Source organism: Osmerus eperlanus, chromosome 3, assembly GCF_963692335.1.
Source record: "Osmerus eperlanus chromosome 3, fOsmEpe2.1, whole genome shotgun sequence".
Lineage (NCBI taxonomy): Eukaryota > Metazoa > Chordata > Actinopteri > Osmeriformes > Osmeridae > Osmerus > Osmerus eperlanus.
In genome coordinates, this window is record NC_085020.1 from 9,730,669 (window position 1) to 9,751,458 (window position 20,790).

The 20,790-nt window shown below is 45.2% G+C and overlaps 2 protein-coding genes across 2 annotated transcripts; both read right to left on the bottom strand.

The window, feature by feature from the left end:
• Window positions 1-382: 382 nt before the first annotated feature.
• rgcc (regulator of cell cycle) lies at window positions 383-6,221 on the bottom strand. The gene is made up of 5 exons (XM_062457099.1): window positions 6,028-6,221; window positions 5,578-5,751; window positions 2,647-2,754; window positions 2,142-2,204; window positions 383-1,288 (listed from the first exon to the last, which is right to left on the bottom strand). The coding sequence occupies exons 1-5, from the start codon at window positions 6,059-6,061 to the stop codon at window positions 1,281-1,283; spliced, it is 387 nt and encodes a 128-aa protein (XP_062313083.1). The 5' UTR covers window positions 6,062-6,221; the 3' UTR covers window positions 383-1,280.
• Window positions 6,222-7,373: 1,152 nt separating this feature from the next.
• On the bottom strand, window positions 7,374-20,660 carry f5 (coagulation factor V). The gene is made up of 27 exons (XM_062457100.1): window positions 20,333-20,660; window positions 19,630-19,712; window positions 19,034-19,156; window positions 17,506-17,718; window positions 17,158-17,319; window positions 16,850-17,071; window positions 16,527-16,692; window positions 16,251-16,431; window positions 15,598-15,694; window positions 15,093-15,298; window positions 14,844-14,991; window positions 14,454-14,666; window positions 12,255-14,275; window positions 11,912-12,111; window positions 11,625-11,793; window positions 11,383-11,487; window positions 11,123-11,257; window positions 10,717-10,921; window positions 10,386-10,565; window positions 10,154-10,270; window positions 10,001-10,072; window positions 9,823-9,908; window positions 9,535-9,693; window positions 9,227-9,371; window positions 8,986-9,137; window positions 8,247-8,429; window positions 7,374-7,980 (listed from the first exon to the last, which is right to left on the bottom strand). Exons 1-27 carry the CDS (start codon window positions 20,497-20,499, stop codon window positions 7,834-7,836), a joined length of 6,057 nt encoding a protein of 2,018 aa, XP_062313084.1. The 5' UTR covers window positions 20,500-20,660; the 3' UTR covers window positions 7,374-7,833.
• Between the last annotated feature and the right edge of the window lie 130 nt (window positions 20,661-20,790).

A 20,790-nucleotide genomic window follows, 5' to 3' on the forward strand; every position in this document is an offset into this window, starting at 1 on the left:
GAGGGAGGGCGCACGAGCAGTACACCACTGAGGTGACGAGGTGGATAGGAACCAGCTGCCCGCAGTCAGCCAACTGTCTCAATCTCAAGACAGGGAGTCAGCAACATTGTTGTCTTACATTCGTTCATTTAGTTGAATACTCCTGATGTCGGAGATACTGACGGGACTGTGTTGTGCGAGCCATGTGCTACTGTAAATCCAGGAGCTACTCTGTGCTACTGTGCATGTATTCTTCTTTCTGACCCTTCCTCTTGTAATATGTCACAGTATTTTGAAGTAGTGTCATGCAGCTGTGGGTTGCCAGGTTGAAGGTGTTAATAATCCAACCTCCTGTTAGGTGACAGAGAAACCAGTCAAGAACAAAAATAAAGACAAGGGGTCGTTTTTAAAAGATCCATAGAAAATATTCATTTTAATCAATTTTAATTCATAATATCGTCTCTGGTAGCTGTATTAAATACATTGTTTTACCGTCCAGTTTTTCCAAGTAAATTATGATTTAAGTTCACATTCGTTAGAAGCATGAAACCAGCAGTCAACGAGTGTCCAGCCCAAATCTTAATCTGTCCATAGAAGCTTTTTAATACCAAAGCAATATAATTTGGAGCAATCATTATATACATAAAATACAAAAATATATTTCACAAAAAAAGTATTACTGATAAATGTACAATAACCAGCTCTATAAAAATTACAAATATACTTCTATAAAAAAAAGCTATTTTTAAATACTCTTCCAGCTCAAGTTTTGATTAAAGTAGCACAGCCTTGTGTGTGTGTTAGTGAGGGAGCAGACATTGTCACAATGACTGTTAATGACGTCCTTTGCTTCTCTCCTTTGCTATCCTGCTTTACCTTTTCACCATCACTAGTTACAGATACATAGCCAATGGTTGTTCCTCTTGAATCGTTGAATTACTCTGAACACCTTGAGTATTCTGTATCCATACAGACTAATGCTGCGTTAGTGCGAGGGGGAGAAGGCAAGGAGGGGAGGAAGGGATGTGGGGAGGAGGGGAGGGGAGAGACGATCCTGACAGGACAGTGATTCGGACTACAGGAGGAGATGAGTTTCGGTCTTGCTGTGGGATTCAGAGTTACGTGGTCGCCATGGCAGCTGGTGTGCCAAATCCAGCTGTATCAGGGCGAGAAGGAGGGGATTTGGGAGGCTGGCGGCTGGTGGGGGTGGGGAGGTTGGGGAGGGTGGGTGAAGTCCAGACAGATGCCCCGCTCCCTCATGGCTACACTCCAAGACGGGTCTGTGTGTTAGCGTCTCCGTGTCACATGCCTGTAGGGAAAGACAGACTGGGGGTTAGCTGTGGACTCACTGTCTCCCTCCTTGTCAGAATCCAGTTCTATTCTGGGCAGGGTTTTTACTGTCCAGTCATCGTAAACACCGCGGCCCCAATAAAGCTGCCTGACTGACTGGTGACTGACTGACTGGTTTCGATTTTACAGGGACTGGCTGTCCACCTACAGGCACTGAGGGACACTTTTACCCAACACAGACACAGGTGCAATCTCTTTAATGTTGATACACCTCTTCCTCATTGCCAATCCCATTCCACTTTTAACATTTCGACTTGACACTCCATCCCAGGTTTTCTGCACGCACACATTCCAGCACATCTGATACAAGTTCTAACACCCTGCAGTGCTGTCATAAAGAAGTGGTCCAAAACAAATAAACTATGCTATGTTGGTCTGTACCCACAGAATTCTAGAGACTACTTCAGCTCTCCTTACGCTGTTACATAGGCTGCAACAGGTTAGTAACTGTGTGTGTGTGTGTCTGTGTGTGTCTGTCAGGATTTTACAACATGAGTGACAGCTGAGTAGGATATGTTCCCATTCCCTCCACGGTGCCCCTGTAAGCCCCTGGACCCCCCGGTGCATCCCTCCCTGCCCCCCAGCCCCCCTAGTCCCAGCCCCAAGCCCAATAACCCTCTCTATAGCGAACCACTTATGGTTTCCTAGAACCAGTCAAGTGTGACAGCCCTCACGTCGCTTTAGGACTGGTCGTTAGCATAGGTGGCACTACAAAGAACAAGCACGCCTGGTGATCCTGTCCAATGGGCAGTGCCAGGGGGGCAGGTGGTCATATATCACGGACCGGACAGCTCGGTGGGATTAACACTTACTCGCTAATGTTTTGTCAAGGTCGGCAATGAAGTCCTCCAGTTCTTTAGTGTCTCCCAGTTTGGCTGCAAATACAACAGACAGCGTTATTAAAAGTTGTTACTAGGTGACCATGATTGAACAGCTTACAACAGCTAAGGGATGTTATTATTCCTATTAAAAAAACAACACACAACATTGAAATGTGCACCTAAAAGGTGACCTTTCACATCGTAAGTTGAACCTATCTTAAGTTTTGGCATTCGAACTGTGTTCAATCATCCTCTTCCATGGCTATTTCTAGTCATAGTCATTCTGCTGAAGCATTGATCTCTGGTACAGCTTGTCATTATCAGTCAAACGGAGAAAAACTTTGCATACAGAAAGGCAAACAAAGACCCGATTTGTTTGCGCGTGTGTGTCCATGTCTGTGCATGTCTGCGTGTGATTGTGTGAGTGTATGTGCGTGTGAGCATGCACATGTGTCTGTGTGTGTCGTAGCCATGAGGGATGACGAGCGGCGCTCACCTTTTGGTGACATGAGAGCGGGAGAGGTGGGGGTGGGGGAGAAGACTGTGGGGGAGTTGAGCCTCTCATCGCTGAAGCTGAAACTGTTTCTGTTAAGGGATTCTGCACCTGAGAAAGACAGAGAGAAAAACGGGGGTGGAGGAAAGAGAAATACTTATTTAAAGACTATTCAGCCTGTTTTGGTGTCGACCGCAAGGTTCACTACAACAGGCGTCAGTGTATTGCCACAGAAACACGTGCGGCAGGTTGTCTGTGTCAATGGAACAGGATGGGTGTGTGTACTCAATGCATACCCCCCTAATAACAACCTTCCTGTTTCTACACACACACACACACGCTTACGCGCTTAACTTTGAGTCAAAACTATTTTTGTGCCCTTTCCTCAACCTGGAAGTGTCACATGGACTTCTATGGAAGTCATGGGAAAATGTCTCAATTCTAGATGTTTCTATTTCAGTAAAAGCAACACATTATGGCATTTTGAGAGGCAAGACAGCACCGCTTCCTCCCCTGGTCCTCAGTTTGGTTTCAAACGTATAAAACTCTGGGTCTTTCCCTCTGTTAGTCCCTCACTCCCTCCACTGTTCTCCGCCAGAAATTTGTTGGATTGTTGCATAAGAGACATAATGAATACTTTGATGCAGCCAAATCACAGTTCAAGCACCCACACAGTAAGACACGTTCTGTTGTTTTAAGTTCCGGAAAGGGATGGTGGAAAAATAAGTTTCAAATAAGAGAAGCACCATGTGTAAAATCGAGGAGGAGTTCAGCTCAGCTTAGCCCGCAGTCTGGAGAGACTTTTCTCTGACGTGGCTTAGTGATGAACGTCTTTGTAAACCTGAAATGGTTTGGTATGGATGGTATGCTGTCGGGCAATTGAGTTTGTGAGTGTAAAGAGAGTGTGCATGGAGTAAAAACAGATTATACAGAAACAGATAGTGTCTTTTGGCCCCCCATCCCCCCCTCACCTCTATCTCTCCCTCTTTGTGCCGAACGACTGACAGAGTGCTTCTGATGTACACCACTTACCTACAGTGGTCTAGCCTCTGACGACCTCAACTGCTGTCGTTCACACATGCATACAAACACACACACACACCCTGTAGCCACACACACGCTCCCTGCAGCCACGGTGTGTGATGATAAGCATCCCTGTTTGACTTGGAACGAGAAACCTCTCATTTCTCAAGCAGACGGTGGCTTTCAGCTGGTCTGTGGGGCGGCTCACCGCCTCACTATCTCTCCCCCCGTCTCTCCCCCTGTCTCAACCCCTATCTCTCTCGCTGTCTCTCTCACCATCTTTCTTTCTCTCCAACTGTCTCTCTCCCTGTCTCAGCCTTTCCTCCCATTCTATCTCTCCCTCTCCCTCTCTCACACACACACACACACACAAACTTACATTGGGGAGCATATCTAAGACTTCGGCACCCTGCTTTCTTCACCCCTTCAGCCATCCATCCATCCATCATCAACACAATAGCTCCTTTTTGCATGGCTCTAGAAGCCTCCTCAATGGACTGCCATGGAGAGGACAGGCCTCACACAGGAATTTGATCTGTCTCGCTCCTCGCCCACAACCACTCTCATTATTTTCAGCCACATATCACATAGTGCGACTGTTTTTCTCCTGAGTAATCTCTACAGTACTCCTTGACTGCATTGCATGCGTTTTATTGCTGTAATTTGGATTTTTAACTGTGTGGGAACATGTGAAACCTCTTTTTTTTTTTCTACTTTTTTTTTTTTTATGGCTTCATTGGACAGAGACCATTAGAAATCGACAGGAAATGTGTGTGTGTGTGTGTGTGTGTGTGATAGAGAGAGAGAGAGAGAGAGAGAGAGAGAGAGAGAGAGAGAGAGAGAGAGAGAGAGAGAGAGAGAGAGAGAGAGAGAGAGAGAGAGAGAGAGAGAGAGAGGGAAGACATGCAGAAACGGCCTTGGCCGGTGCATGTGAGCCTGTATGGTTTGCGCCCATACCCAGTGAGCTACTGGGGTTCTCTATATATTCCCCTAATTTTAAAGTTATTATCAAATGATGTACCCTTTTTTTTAAAATGTGTCACTACATTTTTGCTATTTGAGAAGTAAAAACATAACAGTGTAACTACAAGGAAAAAAGGAGAAAAAATTATTGCATCTCTTCTACGTATTGTATCTATTTCTAAGACTACATTTTTAGCACAGTTCCTGATGGACCGGGCACTTAAACCTCCTTAAACTATTCAGCAGTCCCGGGATTCTAGAACATGCAGAACTCTACAGCACTCTTCACATCTTCCTTTGGAGACCCCAACCCACTCGCATGTGGCTGGGAAATTAAAGCGCTGTCCTCAGGGGGGACCAGTGGAGCATATATGTGTGTGAGTGTGTCTGTGTGTGTGTGCGGGTGTGTGACACTATATGTTGGTTAGCGACAGTGAGGCCCGGAGTCAGTTTCAGTGTATGGAATGGTAATACACATTCTGTGGACCAGGAAACTGCACAGTGAGCTTTATGACAATAAAACCTTAGACAGCCACAGAGTCATGGCAGGCTTTCAATATGGGGGCTCGTTTGCCAAGTATGCCCCTGTAGTTAACCCCAAGATCTCTAGACTCGGATCAAGCCTGTGTGTCTGTGTTTGAATGTGTGTGTGTGTGTGTTTGTGCAAGCTCCTGTTTAGCTGTCCAGCAGACCAAGACAAACCTTTACAAAGATATCTTCCTGCTGACGTTGCAACCTTCCCACTAGCTAAACAGCATAGTCATGAAAATAAGTGCATTCTGGATACTAGTGTTAAGTGTGCAGCTATGGAAAAGTGGTGCTGACAATCTGATGACACTTGTTATTAGTCATACTATTCCCACCATTAAATTATTTTTGGAACCTGGGGACCCTGACATTGGATGGTGATGCCCAGTTGATAAGTCCAGGAAGGGAAGGTTTTCTTACTTTCTGAGTCACTGATGCCACTGTCACTGACACTCGCGCTGCTTCTCCTCTTCATGGTCTTCAGATGCTCGTCGTATCGAAAGTGTCTCTTCTCCACCGGTGACGTGAAATCCTCGATCACTGCGTCAAACTCACCGAGCACGTCACTCAGATCGTCTTCCTCAGTGAACTTGCCTGAAATTATAATGATTCAGGTAAAGAAATAGTCCAGTGTATACAAATCATTTAGGTTATAATTTATTTTTAAATTTAGTGCCTATATCTGCCATTAAAAAGGGCGGGCGGCATATTGTATGTCCTGCTGAATTAAGAAAATACAAAAATATTCGAATAGGCTAGTTCTGTGTTATAAAATTCCTAAATAGGTGTCTTGAAAGTTATTTCCAGCACTGTTTAGTGTTCGCTGTCCACATTTCATTACATAGATGATGACAAGGCTTAAAAACTTACCTTTGCTTCGAGACTTCAGTTGAGGAGACTTCATAGTTGTTTCTCTATTAATGTTGTTGTTTTTATTCAGGTTTATCCAATATTCACTCGAAGATAAAATAAATCTCCGCGTTATGTCCAAGGATACAGTCCCTCTTATATTTAGTGGGTCTTGACTTCAAAACACTGCCTCTAAACTGAACCCTCCCGCGTTGCAGGACTCCCGTATTTAAATGTCCAATGCGTGGCGGGGGCGGTAACTAGTGGGAGGCGAAAAAGAGGGAGGGAGAGAAAGATAGAGAGAGAGATGCAGGTGTCCGTGACCGTTTAAGCTACTTTATCGTTGGGCGGTCCATATTTGTGGGTACAGTTACATTCGCTGGCGTCATCTTAATAGAAGCATGTTTGTAAACAACTTGTGTGTCACTTAGCGGGCATTCATGTAATGCTGAGGTATTAATATCATTGACCTTGAGCTCCCCGTCTTCTATAGCCGGGCAGATACTGACAGAATGGGGCCAAACTTGGGCCAAATTGTCATTGATAGCCTATAGGCTCACGCATTATTGGCATGGCAGTTTCTTAGATAACTAATTTTTCTACTTCAGCGGTAGAATACTATTCATTTGGCTATACTCCATACATTTAAATTTCCTTTTCTGTCAGCAGAGTCTAATTAATCAGTTAGTTATTGTTTTATCATTATCAGTAGCCTACCCAAAGCCGCCTTGATATTACAGTACATTAGGATCCTTTGTGCCCTAAAATAAGGAATGGGCGCCATCTGGTGTCTTAAGATAGTTACACTAGTTCCATGTCCAGTTCCAAGACAAACTATTACACTTATAATCTCTTCAACAGGGCTGGACACTGTTTGTGGAAATCTGGTGAGTGTGTGTGTGTGTATGTATGTGTGTAACGGACCAGCTCCTGTGGAGACTTTCACACCTCCCGTGGGCCAGTAAAATTCATCACAGAGTGTATTTGCAGCTGCACGTTTGTGTTGACTCAAGGTCCAGAAGGGGCTTGATGATGGCACGGCCGTCTGGAGGAGCAGTGCTAAAGCTGACACCTTCAGGCCCTGGACTTGGACAATGGTGCTGTTCACACGCCTACCCTGACAGGGGTAGGCGTGTGTAGAGGGTAGAGTCTCTCTCTCTCTCTCTCTCTCTCTCTCTCTCTCTCTCTCTCTCGCTCTCTGTCTGATGTTTCTCAGGGAGTCTCTCCCCTCCCTATTTATCTCTCGCTGCCTATATGTATTTCTTTCTCTCTCCTATCTCTCTGTTTCTATGGTGAAACATCATACCACACTGCTGGACTGGACATTCTGCTGCCGGACAGTTATGTAATGTTAATGACAGACAAAGGAGGATTAACACTATTTATTGATAAGTACGATGTATTTACATGAATCTTCAATTATGATACAAAATATTACATATTAAGATAAACAAATATAATTACATAATATACTAATCTCTGGTTCCAATGTGTATATTTTGCATGCTTTCAGGCACATATCTTTACTGCTGAGGAACATGTATGGAAACATGTATGGAAAAATGTAGGGAAACACAATAAGGAAAGACAATGTATGGAACGTTTAACGTGTTTGTAGTGAATTCATCTGTGGCATTACAAGCTGATAATAACAGTTGTGCTGTCATGAAGATTCCTCCAAAACCCTCCTTGAGTTTCAAGGACATTCCGTTCCTTGTGTTTGCACCCGCATGTTTGTTTAATCTGTCTGTGCATCTGTCTGGGTGTATGTGTGTGGGTAAACTTTGTGTCCGTGTGTGCCACTGTGTGTTTGTGTGTGCGTTTGTTTCACTCAAAGTCACAGCCCAGCAGCTCCACCCTCATGGTGATGGAGCTCCTCCAGGTCTGGGGTTTGATTCGTATGAAGCGAGAGAAGATGGGAGGGTGGATGTAGTTCTTCACATGGCCACTGTTGTCTGTGTTACCTGGGAACACCTGCAGGTGGCAGCACACCACAGAGACAAATCATTTACAGGCAATAACAGAGAGTCTGTTGAACAGGAATTCAATCTAAAATACTTTGGGTGACGTTGGTAAAAAATGGATTCATCTTGTGTCGATGATATATTCAGTCAAGCTTGTGTTCTTTGCTGTTCATCTTAGATCTTTTGACTTAAAGAACCTTCTCATCTTCAGTTATGCTGATAATATATACAACAGGTGAACAAACACACACAGAGACTCCCAGAGCAGTATTTTACCTTAGACAGATACTCATCATCGTCCGTGTACTGGTTCCAGACTATTCCGTCGTCACTGTGCTCCAGAGAGTAGGAGCTGATGAACATCTCCTTGCCTAGAGCCTTGGCTCCCTGGGTGACGATCCCAGTGATCTTCTTCACCTGAGCCAGCTCTATCTGAAGCCACTGCCCCGCGTCGTTGTACTGGTGAGGAGGCAGACCAAGGTGAGTGGGGGTGATGTGAGTGGAAGGGGATGTCCCTGGCGGTGTACATACTGTACATGCAATGAATGTGTGCATACATGTCTGTAAAAAGTCCATTCTGTGTGTTTCTCTGTGTTTTCAAGTTTATTTGTGATTTGTAACAAGTAGAAAAACAGGTACATTCGAAAGCTCTTTCCTGCCCTTCTCGACTGTTTACTTGTAAAAAGGGCTATACCAATAAAGTTTGATTTGATTTTCGAGCAGTCAAAGTCCCATATGGTTCTAAATTTTAATTTCTACATAACGCCTTTCTAAACCTACATACACATGTATATAAAATAAACAATAAAAATACAATGACAACAAAATGTTTTACATAAAATAAACCTATAAAGCTTATTTGAATTGAGCATGTACCTCTTATGTTAAAGTGCAAACTCCAGTGTAGTGGCTAGTGTTCAATGTACACTGGTGATGAAGTGACAGTTGTGTGGGTGGGATGGACTTGGCAGAGTCCATCTGGGGCAGAATGAGGAGTTGTGTGTGTGTACTGTACCTTTGCCTGCCATGCATTGATGATGCCCTGGTTATTAAGACGTGCCAGAGAAGGGTACCATTTTCCAGAGTACCAGCTCGTAGCTGTGGAGCTGGCAGTGATGTGATGATCCTCTATCAGTTTACTCTCCATACCCAGGGGCACAGAACAACCTGGCATAAGGATTACACCGGGACAATTAGTCATACCCCTCCTTGTCTCTCTCTCTCTTTCTACCTCCCTTCTTTTCTCTCTCTCTCACCATCAAGCTGACAGCCGTAGAAATCCATCCGTAATGTGGGCATGTTGTAGTAGCTTAGAGGGTGGAGTCTCACGTACCGGCCAATTAGAGGGGGGAAGAAGGTGTTGACCTTCACCTCGTTAGCCTCCCGGTTACCTGTGAATGTCTGAGAGAGAGAGAGACAGAGAGAGAGATAAATACCAGGATATTTTGCGAGGAAACTGTGCCCCAAACTGTGAAGAAAACGCTTGCATGCAGTTTACATTTCCTGTATTTCATGTCTGTGTTCATACTGTTGTAGATGACTAGGCCGGAGCATGGACCCTCACCATCATCGCATAATGGTCGCTGTCTCCCTTGTAATAGGTCCACTTCCTGCGGTCGGTGCTGTAAGAGATGGTGTAGTTGAGGACATACTGGGACCTGAACATCTCCTTGGCTCCCTGGGTGGCCACCTGGCTGATCACCACAGACCTCTGGAAGTCCACCTGAGGGGGAAGCAGCACAGGAGGGTTAGAGATGGGCATTGGTACACGTGTCATACAGACAAACACATATCAACACACACACTCACACACACAGGCAGACATAAACACTGTCTGTCGGTTTCCCGGTACCTGTATCCAGCTGCCTGCCTTGTCTGTGCTCCATGCGTTGATCTTGCCATGGTTGTTGAGCCTGGCAAGAGAGGGAGCCCAGTATCCTAGGAGAGGAGAGATGAGCTGTTGGATGTAGACACCAGCCTACACCAACTATACACCTAGACTACACATAAAGGAGGGAGCGGGGCGATACCTCTGTGGCTTGATGCTGTGATCTGTTGATCCGGAACACTCCTAGACTCAAGTCCCAGCGGATGGAAACAATCTAGAACAAACACCCAATGCAACGTGTAAAGACATGTTCTTAGCGTAGTTGGCATGCCTGTAATATGTCAGTGGGTCATACCATCATCTAGGACCAGGAAGAGGGTCTGCATCCCCTGCTGTTGGTACAGTCCGACCTCCGTCTCCAGCTGCCACAAGCCGGGCTTGGATGGCCTCATCTCCAGTGTCGCAAAGCCCCCTGGGATGGAACACATATCTTAACAGCCGTTTTCTGTCAATGGATTCCCTGACTTTAAGATGTCTGTTCAACAGCTCCTATCCTCCCTGGGATAGCACCTGGTGGTGTTACTGACCCGGCAGCAGAGGGAAGACCCCCTGGCGATACGTGTGCATGTGCTGAATCAAGAAGGTCTGCCCATGGAAGTGCACACTGTGCAGGTCCCGAGGAGAGCCCATGTTGATGAGGTGCCATCGCACCAGCTGGGAGCTGTACATCCTCAAGCCCTTCAGGCTGAAGATGATGCCGTTGATGGCTATGGATGAAGGCAAGGAAGACGACATGAAACGCAGAACAGAGCGGCTATGACATTTCGGGACGTTGTGGAACAGACTTCCTGGGGACCTCGGCGCCCCTTCGTTCCACAGTGGCTACGTTTGACGTTTCAGCCGAGCCCACATGCCTACCGTGGAACTTGAAGGTGCTTTCCTTCAGGGCTCTCCTGTTCGTCTTCTCCAGACGCTCGCGGTTCCTCTCGTAGTACCAACTCTGCGACTCGTCGAAGGTCATGAAGAGGAGCGTGAACTCTCGCATGTCCACCATCCTCTTGGCCATGGTGCCCTCCCGACACACCAGCAACGGACCAATGAGACCAGAGTGGATGTCCCTCTCCTGGAGGACAGTGTAAGCGGCTCAATTCAGTATTATGTTCATCCCGTCCCATAGAACAAAAAAAAAACACTGTTAAAGATGACATCATCATTTTGCGGTTTTACTGCAGTCGTGTAGTCATGCAATTTATACAACGAAATTATCCCCACAAAATGAAAAGCTGTGACGGTCAATCTCTACACACACACAGCCGGTACTCACAGGATTCACACCAGAGTAGTAGGCCCAGGTACGACAATCTGACTCGTGTGCCTTAGGCCCGGCCTTTGCATTGACATTCCACAGGTATGTGTAGCTGCTATTGGGCAGGACCTCGTTATCCTCCTTGAACCAGTACTTACAGTGGAAGGACAACCAGATGTTAACATAATGCAAACCATGAGTAGACATATCATTGAGGATCATATGTTGTGATTGGAGTCCGGAAGATTCCGGAAAATGGTTCACAAACGTTCCCTCACCATAGTAGACTCATCCTCGTATGACAGGCCTTCGGTCTGCTTGGTGTAGGTGACCCCATTAGGGTGCAGAGAGTACGGACGGCTAGCCAGATTCCTGAAGAACACCTTCACACACAAACACACTGAGATGACTCTGAGTCATGTATACAAATATCTCCGTATAACAATACCAAGCTGTGCATTCTCCATATAAACTGTACAGGAAATCTGTGGGATCTACAACTGCTTGATGCCATTCTTACAATAATGGTCTCTCCGACTTCAGCTTTGATGACTGGCCCCAAGATGCCCAGGTGCTCATCCATCTCCCTCCGGAGGTCAGGAGTCTTAAATGAGCTATCCAGATAACCCCGGAATATCACCTTGGTGAACTGGGTGTAGGGGCTGTTGTTTCCCCACTTCTCCATCCTCCTGGAAGGAGAGAGTGAGATGATTCAACACGCTGTTAAGCCTGGAATACATGTGTTCATCTCTCAAAGTGTCAATCACTAGCCACCCTCTTCTCCTCCTCTGCCGTCTCGCTCCTCACCTCTGTCCGTAGCCGGCGTAGTCCCACTCAACCTCCTCTGCGGTTATAAAGTAGGTCCTCACTTTCTCCCCTGCGGTCTTCAGGAAGTACTTGCCGTTGTCATCCAGGTTAAACTTGACAAAATGAGTATGAGTATATGGATCCTTGAAGTCCACATACTCATAATCATCCTTATCTACATGCTTTGACTTGTGAGTCTGCTGGAGAAAGAGAGAGAGCGAGAAAGAGAGAGAGAGAAAGAAAAAAGTATTAGTTCAAAATGATCTGATACTTTGAGAGACTGTACTCATGTACTTAAGAACATGAACCATGACAATCAGGCAATCTTGGAACTGTCCTCCACCTCCTCTGAATGCTCCCCTGGTAGATACAGCTCGTAGTCACTGAAGTCAGGTCGAGGAATGCCGATGACGATGGCCTTGTTGATCAGATCGTCCTGGTTGGTGACGGGTCGTGACCCGCGGGGGCTGAATGCCGGGGCCTGGGGTCGTACCCCGCGAGGGGAGAACCCTACGTTCTCCTTGGGTTGAGCCTTGTACTCCTTCTTCTTCTTGGTCTTCATGCTGTGGCCTTTCTCAGGAATCCATCTGCGGTACTCAGTAATGATCTTGGGTTTCTGTGTTGGCTTTAGTGTTGGATCAGGACTCAATGCTGGCTTTGGCAGCTCATTGCCTATGTATTTGATCATATGGTCAGGCATCTCCATGGCGATTGCGTGGTGGGTTGCATTGTAGCTCCAGTGCTCTTCTTGGGGGTTGAGGGGCGTGGTGCGGACGGCATGGCAGCTGCCGTTCTTCAAGCAGATGACCACTTCCTCTATGCTTTCGGAACGCTCTGATGGGATCTCCTCTGAGCTGTTCTCTTGCGTGTGACTGGTTGGTATAGACAGATTTCCAGCAGCAAGGCTGTTGGTCTCCTTGGAGACATTCTCAGATGATGATGACTGGTTGACTTGAAGAGCAAATATGTCCTCCCTTCTCTCAAAGCTGACCTCAGAAGAGTTCATCCGGTCACTGTTGGTGACATTCTGTAGAGGTACTATTTGAATATATGTTTCATTGAAATGTTCCCTATTTACCACTGCATCAATAGACCGGTTGGGTGTGGAGGTGGCCTCAGGTAAATGGATGGTATTTACATTATTTACATTTACACTGGTCATATTTTCCAGGGAATTATTGTTATTGGTCAGATTTTTTGCCTCCATTTGTAGGTCCAATTTTTTATTGTATTCATCTGGTTGGCTGAAGTTCAACCTACTCACTCCAGTAATTGATAGGTTAGCTGCATTTTCTGATGAATTTAGCTGGCTGGTTATGTTACCTGTCAAAGCTGTGCCATTTAGGGGGGGTGGAAAGGTGTTGTTAGACATGTTGCTTACAAAAATGTCATTGTCAATTTGTTCTTCTAACTGGAGTTTTAACTCCCTAAACACAATTACATCTAGGTGTGTTTGGTTGGTTGCATTTCCTAATGGTTCTAATTGGCCAGTTTTGTTACTAATCAAATCTGTGACATTTTCATTCGCTGAATCTGGGATGGGAGACATGTTGGTAACCAACAGGTCTGTCTCACTGGAGGATTCCTCTGAAAGTTCAGTATAGGAGAAAACATCTCCCCGAGTGACTTTCTCCTGGTCCTCAAGGTCTAGAGTATCGCTCACAAATGTCTGGTTTCTCCCGGTTCTGTCCCTGTTTGAACTCATATTCTTGCCAGCCTCTGTGTCCATGTTGCCATCCTCTAGCAATGAACTTATGTTCTGCCCAGTTATGTTCCTTGTCTCAGCCGCAGAGCTGCTTAACTGATCACGACTGGTGCCCAGTGGTTCTGTTGTATTTCCCCAGAGGCTGAAATTCAGTGATTCAGTCGATATCATGTTGTTCAGTGACTCCAGTGCTGGCTCTGGAACGGTGTGGTTTTCCACCTTCTTCACGTCACCGTCGAACGTGGTGTTAAAGAATGATGGAAGGATGGAGGCAGGTACACTGTTGGACAAGTTGTTTGCATTCTCAGCCTCATCTCTCTCAGGCTTATCAAGGAAAGACAGGTCCAACTGCTCCACACTCGATCCTTCTGCCTGCTTACTGAGGGATCGAATGCCCAACAAATCGGCCCACTTTTCCGTATCCTCGTCTATCTCCACATCTATTTTCTTCTGCTCCGTCACATGCTTCTGTTTTTCTTCTTTTATAGCGTCGATGTCCTCAGGCAGCCACACATCAAACACAACCTTGGGCTCAGCCTCCAACTCGGCCCTATCCTCGTATTCATAGACGTAGTCATGGAAACACTCCACATCTTGGAACTTCACCCGCATTCCCTTGGTGGTCTCATGGGAGTTCAGGGAGGATATGATCCACACGCCTAGCAGGAGACACAAACAACATTAAATACACAAATTGTACACATTTTGTTTTACTTATGGAAGATATCATTAGAAGCATATTGAAGATTGGAGCCCCTCTGGATAACACTGCACTCAACTTTGCCAGGTGTTTATAATCTAAACCAGGGTTTTTTTCAGTATCCACTCATTCCTCACCGATGTTATCCATGTCCATCTTGATGGTCTCTCCAGTCATGGGGTACAGGCTGAGGAAGTCCTCTGTGCGATTGTTCAGTTCAAACACGTGACCGTAGAAGGTACTGGTCTGGATGTGGCTGTGTGCTCCAACGCTGGACACGTGCCATGTCACAATCTCTCCATTACAGAAGCCTAGCACCGGGCCGCTCTCAAACACGTACCCGTTGATGGCTGCAGGGAGGTCAAGTGTCGATTTAAGTACACGTATCATTTCCCAAATAATTGTCATAAATAAATATGATCTTTGGCACAAATTCTATTCAAAAATGTCTGGAATTGCAATCGGAGAACGATCCAGTAGTGAGCCAGAATGAGAGTTTATACTGAGTGTTGAAAGCTGAGACTCACAGTGAATAACGTTGGACTGATAGAAGTCCGGGTCGTCCTTCCTCACTTTCTTCGGGTCACAGTAAGACTGTATGTTGTCTTCCAGGTACCAGCTCCTGTTCTCATCAAATATGGCAAACATGGCATGCTGCTCCTTGTCTGCTCTCAACTGAAACACAAATCTGTATGAACTCTGTAGGTTGAAGGAATGGGCTCGTAGATGAGGAAGAGTATAACGCCGTAGCGTGTCGTTGTGTCCTACTGTCACACCTGTACGTTTTTGATGTTGAGGGACTGGCTCTTGCAGATGAGCAGGGGGCCTATGAGTCCAGAGGCGATGTCTCTGGGTGTGTCCACAGCACTGTGGTACATACGGGTCAGACATCTGGAGTCGCTGTCGAAGGGCTCGTCCTCCACGATCACCCGCCACACGTAGGTGTGCGTCTGGCCAGGCTGCACCCCGTGCGTCTGGTTACCTGGCAACGGACAGGCGTGATATTGGGTTAACTAGTTGGATTAACCCGTTTGATGAAAATAAGGACATAAAACACAACAAAAAACTACACATTTGAAAGACTTCACAATTATAAATCAATGTATTTGCCCATGTCTGAAGGATCTCTATACTGTTCAGTGTTTGACGTAATATAACCTTGGAGATAAGGCATACAGTATCAAGTCTGTCTCCAAATAGCACCCTGTACAAGATACAATTTATCAACGTGTGGTCTGTTTTCTGAGGAGAGGAAGACAAGTGGAGGAGTGTAAAGCATACCTCCGGCCGGGTAGTTGGCCCCCTCGGCTGCCTTGTCTATGGTCAGTCCATGAGGATAGATGCTGTAGGGCTGTGAGGCCTTGTTCTTAAACACTATCTGGAGGAACATCAACAGAGGCACTTGGGATGCATGGAGAGCAAAGTTCGATATTCCTACGTCGGTACGACTTGTTGCTCTTGTTGGTTAGTTGTAACGGTTTCAAATTCTTGTACTCGCTGTGAAATATTGTACTGTTGATTGTTTTTTTTCTACAGGGACACTCTTGCACTCTTGTGGGGAGTTTCATGTTGTTCAATTGTAACTTGTTTAACTGCATGCTCTTATGGTTCTTCCCTTTGGCACTTATTTGGTTTTCCACAATGTATGCTTCATGTTTTGGCTGCTCGCAATGTTTGGGGCTATCTCGTTGTTATGATCAGTGACCTATGCTCTTTTGTAAAGCTCTCTCTTGGAAGTCGCTTTGGATAAAAGCGTCTGCTAAATGCATAAATGTAAATGGTACAAAGTTCATTGTTTATTTGTCAACAAAGTCCACCTTTTAAATTTGTTTTGTATCCATTTTGAATCAGCGACAACCTTATTTCTGTGGATAGGGTAGCATGCATCCCGAAAGTATAGGGACGGCTCCGCAGTGTGAGGAGAAAGCTTTTACCTTGATGACATCTCTGATCTGTGCCCTGATGACGGGGCCGATGATGCCCACCTCCATCTTCCTCTGCTGCTTCTCTGCCCTCTTAGTGAAAGAGTCATCCGTGTACTGAGTGTACACAGCCTTCTTATACCTCTTGCCTATACGCTGTGGGCCCTGCTTCAAGTATTTGAACTTGAAGTCCCTAGGAAGTATTTTTCAGTTATAAAAAATGACAAAAATCATATGCTCATTGACAGAAATGGTCAATGTTATTTTAATATTGGCCGCTGTATTCACCCATCCATGTAAGCAGGCATGTTTGGAGCGTAGTCCCAGACCACCTCCTCTGCGGCGATGTAGTAGGTCCACTCCTGGCTCTCTCTCTTCTGCTGGATGGTCAGCTTGCGCTTGGGAGCATCGAAGCCCTTACAGCTCACTACATCTACAAAGCCATGCATGCCAGCTAGAGAGAGATAGAGAGAAACAGAAAGAGATAAAGAGAGACCGCCGACAGACATAGGTGATATTTTAACCAATAGGTTGAACAGCAGTTAATACGCACATTTAAAAACAAATTCTCACAGTGTCTCCGACATGTTTATTTGTTCTTGACCACATACCCTCCTGGTGCTTGTTGGTGTAAGATGAGAGCAGCCAGCGGCCAGGGTAAACGGCGGTCATCTGGGCACTGGTGGCAGTGCCACTGACCAGGCCCACAGACGACACTTGATGGCCGAAATGTTGCAGCATCTGCCCATTCATGTGCACCGAGAACACCTCAGGGTCTGAACTCATGCCCACCAGGTGCAGGCTGACAGAGGTGTGAGCACAAATACTTAAACCTGAGAAGGGAAAAGGTAGTGAGGCACTTAAACTTTAGATCCTGACCACCTAACAGGCTGCCTAACCAACTGAAAGCGAGACTCACCAGGGATCGCTCCCTTGCTGTAGCCGTTAATGGTGTGTTTGACAGGGTTGTCGGTAGCTTCTCCTACAGCACTATATCTGCTCAGGCTCTCATCAAATACCCCAAACATGAAGACGTACTCGTGGTGGAAGGAAGCCTGCTGCCCCGTCTCGTCAAGACTGCCTACAAGAAGACACAGCAGCGAATACAATTAGGGCCACTGGACACCTCTCTCTACGCAATGGATGGATGGATGTGCATGGATGGATGGATGGATGAATGTGGATGGATGTGGATGGATGAATGGATGAAAGGGTGGGTGGATGGATGAACCGACTGGCAAAGATCCTGACATGCTACCAGACCTACCTGGTTTACAGATGAGTAGCGCGCCAATCAAGCCAGCGTTGTAGTCTTTGACTATGTCGAAGTGTGACTGGTAGGTGTAGGTAATACAGGGGGGGTCTGCCTCTTGGGGGGCTACTTCTGAGTTGACCTCCCAGTAGTATGTGTGCTCGCTGTAAGGAGGCACCACGTCATCATCCTTCTCTTGTTGAGACGTATTGTCAAAGTAATGGGCGCCTGTGAAAGGAGATGGAGCCGTGATGCTAAAATCAGGATAGCCTCATTACTGAGAGATTAACGAGGAAAATATTCCTGCTCATTGCATTGGCAGATATTGTTTGTTAGTACGGTACAGTGATGATAAAATGGAGTAATGTTTTATACTATTATATTTATATATTTTAGTATGAAATGTGCTATATAAATAAAGTCTTATATTATTTCTAGGAAGCAGGTGAGTATTGAGTGCTTGATCAGGGTACCTTTCTCAATGATAAAGGGATTCTTTTCAGTTGTTGAATTGATACAATAATTATTAGGTTCAGCCATAATAAAGTCTATAGCAGTGACTATCACAGGCTTTAGTAACATTCAAGTGCAATAACTTAACTGATGATGCCCTTAATGTGGAAAGCCCAATGGAAATAATGATTCAGAGGCTATATTTTATTCCACATAAACATATTGTGTTGTACATTATGTCAGTTAGCTATATCAGTAACAGTATCAGTTGAGCTTTCTCTCTGGTCAGGGTGACCATTGCCTCGTGGTAAAGTGAACGTTTGAAGAGAGTTTTTGTTCAACTGTGCTTATAGTTCTTGTGTGCCAGTCCCATCAAAGTGAAAGCAATGTAAAATCCCATGAGAAAGTGGTACAGATAGTAAGGTTTTTCCTAGTTTATTTATCTGATTTCCCCTACCCTGTGACCGCTGGTTTATTATTATTTTTTTAAGTTAAATTAGACTTAGTTGTTCCCACTTGGTTGTTTCACAGTCATGCCCAGCAGCATAGTGCTTCTGTCTTATTAGTCTTTTTGTGAAGGGATATTGAGGATTTCCAGCAGGACATCCTGGTGGACTTCAGATCAGTAATCTGTCTTTCCTGGTTAATATGTCCAAAACGCCCAAACACAGCTGTGTTTTTGCCCAATATCTGTGTACACTTTAGTGAATGAATAACATCCCAAACACTCCAGGGCCCACTGCTACCCACGCTGGAAACATCTAAACCCCCAGGTAGGGTGGAGCCGCCTGGGGCAAGGTTTGTTAGAGTGAGCACGCAGCACCACTTCCTCCTCTTTGGTAGGGTGGAGCCGTCTGGGGCAAGGTTTGTTAGAGTGAGCACGCAGCACCACTTCCTCCTCTTTCTACAATGCCCATATTTAGGATTGCTAGCATCATGTTTAATAGTTGAACTTCTGCTTAGGTTTATCAGGCATTTATGCCTGCTAAGTTGATCCTCTAATGCAGGGTAATATCAGCAACTAGACTAAACAGTCGTGCAAATAGTCACGCAATCAGTGTGTACTAGATGATCCAGTCATGATGATTACCCTCTGACTGCTTGCCATAAGCAATGCCATGTGGGTGGATGCTGAATTGTTTGTCCGCCATGTTCTTGAATGTGACCACAATGGTCTCGCCCACCTGACCTCTCAGGGTTGGGCCCAGCAGACCTAGGGAAGACAACAAGCTGTGGTGAAGGGTTTGCATACCACACTGTAAGATCATTTGTTAGAGTGAGAAGGATTCATGTGCCATGCCTTGAAAGTGAGGTTGTTATTGTGCGGATGCTGTTTGTGGTTATGGCGGGCCATATGTTTTCTTGATAGGATTAGGATTATATCCAAATTTTGTTGTATCCAAATACAAGGACAATAAAGGCTTTTCTATTCTATTCTATTCTATTCTATTCTATCTCAACACTGTTACACAAGTACATTTGATCGATTGATGATTTATATATGACTCGTCTTTCTTTCTCGTATCCTCAGGGTCTGAAGAAGGACAATGCACATTGTTTTCCCAGCAATTGATCAAGTCTGATGTTTTTCTTGGGTGGGTATACTTCTGTCTGGAAATATGAGACTCATTTACTAATGAAAGCCAGACCGTGTCTAGAATTGCCAAAACCACAAATCACATTTACCTAACCATGGAGGATGAGTCTTAGCCTGCTTGAAGCCTTCCTCGTACTCTCTGAAAACCACTTTCTTATAGGAGGGACCCGGTCTGGGGAAATTAAGGCGGAAAAACAAACAAACAGTTAATAAAACAACAGGAGCTGCATCGGCCCGCACACAAAACACAGTGTGATGTACTGTATACTACATGGCTCACTGTCTTCAACTTGAATCATACACATAAACAGTGATCTAATAATAAAAGACTACTTTTCCTCTAATAATATAGTCATATTTAAAGTTTAATAAAGGGTAGTGATATTCTAGAAAGGTCTACCACTTACCATACTTACACATAAGTACTTACACAAACATACAATCATAACTAGTCTTACAAAATGACAAGAAAACCTAATGTGATGCTTTTTCATCAAATGTCATCAAATACTTCCATACAAATGAACAAGAGATGATACAAATGATACAAAATGAACAAGAGATCTGATAAATCTGTCAGTAGTAGTCATAGATCATACCAAGTTTTCCTGTAACAAATCAATGGCCCAAGTAACATAAAACCTCAAAACCTACACAAAACCTGTTTAATGATTCATGAGTATTACATTAATGTCACTTATTTCACCACAGGCTAACCCATACATCTCCTCAGGATACGTAATTCACTAAACTCATACATCTTTTAAGAACAAGATATCATAACAACTCTACCTTCCGTGTCCATGGCCATCAGAGTAGTCCCAGAGGATAGGAACAGCAGCAATATAGTACCGTCTGATCCTGGCTCCATCCTGAGACGCAGTGATAAAGGACAGAAAAGGAAACACAGCCAGGACAGGTAGCAGACAGGAAGCAGCTGCCCAGGGACAAGGCTTCATTTCTGTTCAGCAGGACAGCAAAGTGTGATCTGGGTCCACTCTGTACTTTGCCTATCTTAGACCTGAATTTGGACACACACACACAAAACACACAGACTGGTTAAACATTGTATTTCAGGGCAATGGGCCAGCGGAACATTTTTGAACCCTGTAATTTACTGTTGTTGGCTCCCTGGTACATGTATTTCCCAACATGCACGCATATTACACATTTGATGTCAAGTTTAATCACGGGGGTTTTAGACGTCATGGATATGACTCCTCCCTTATTGAGGAATGTCTTACTTAAGG

Coding starts and splice junctions, on each gene's coding strand:
- f5 (XM_062457100.1), bottom strand. CDS start 20,499: ATGAAGCCTTGTCCCTGGGCAGCTGCTTCCTGTCTGCTACCTGTCCTG. Junction 17,072..17,157: donor CAGCAAGGGAGCGATCCCTG/GTGAGTCTCGCT, acceptor TTCCCTTCTCAG/GTTTAAGTATTTGTGCTCAC. Junction 9,372..9,534: donor GCGACCATTATGCGATGATG/GTGAGGGTCCAT, acceptor TCTCTCTCTCAG/ACATTCACAGGTAACCGGGA.
- rgcc (XM_062457099.1), bottom strand. CDS start 6,061: ATGAAGTCTCCTCAACTGAAGTCTCGAAGCAAAG. Junction 5,752..6,027: donor ACTGAAGTCTCGAAGCAAAG/GTAAGTTTTTAA, acceptor TTATAATTTCAG/GCAAGTTCACTGAGGAAGAC. Junction 2,755..5,577: donor TGGCATCAGTGACTCAGAAA/GTAAGAAAACCT, acceptor TGTCTTTCTCAG/GTGCAGAATCCCTTAACAGA.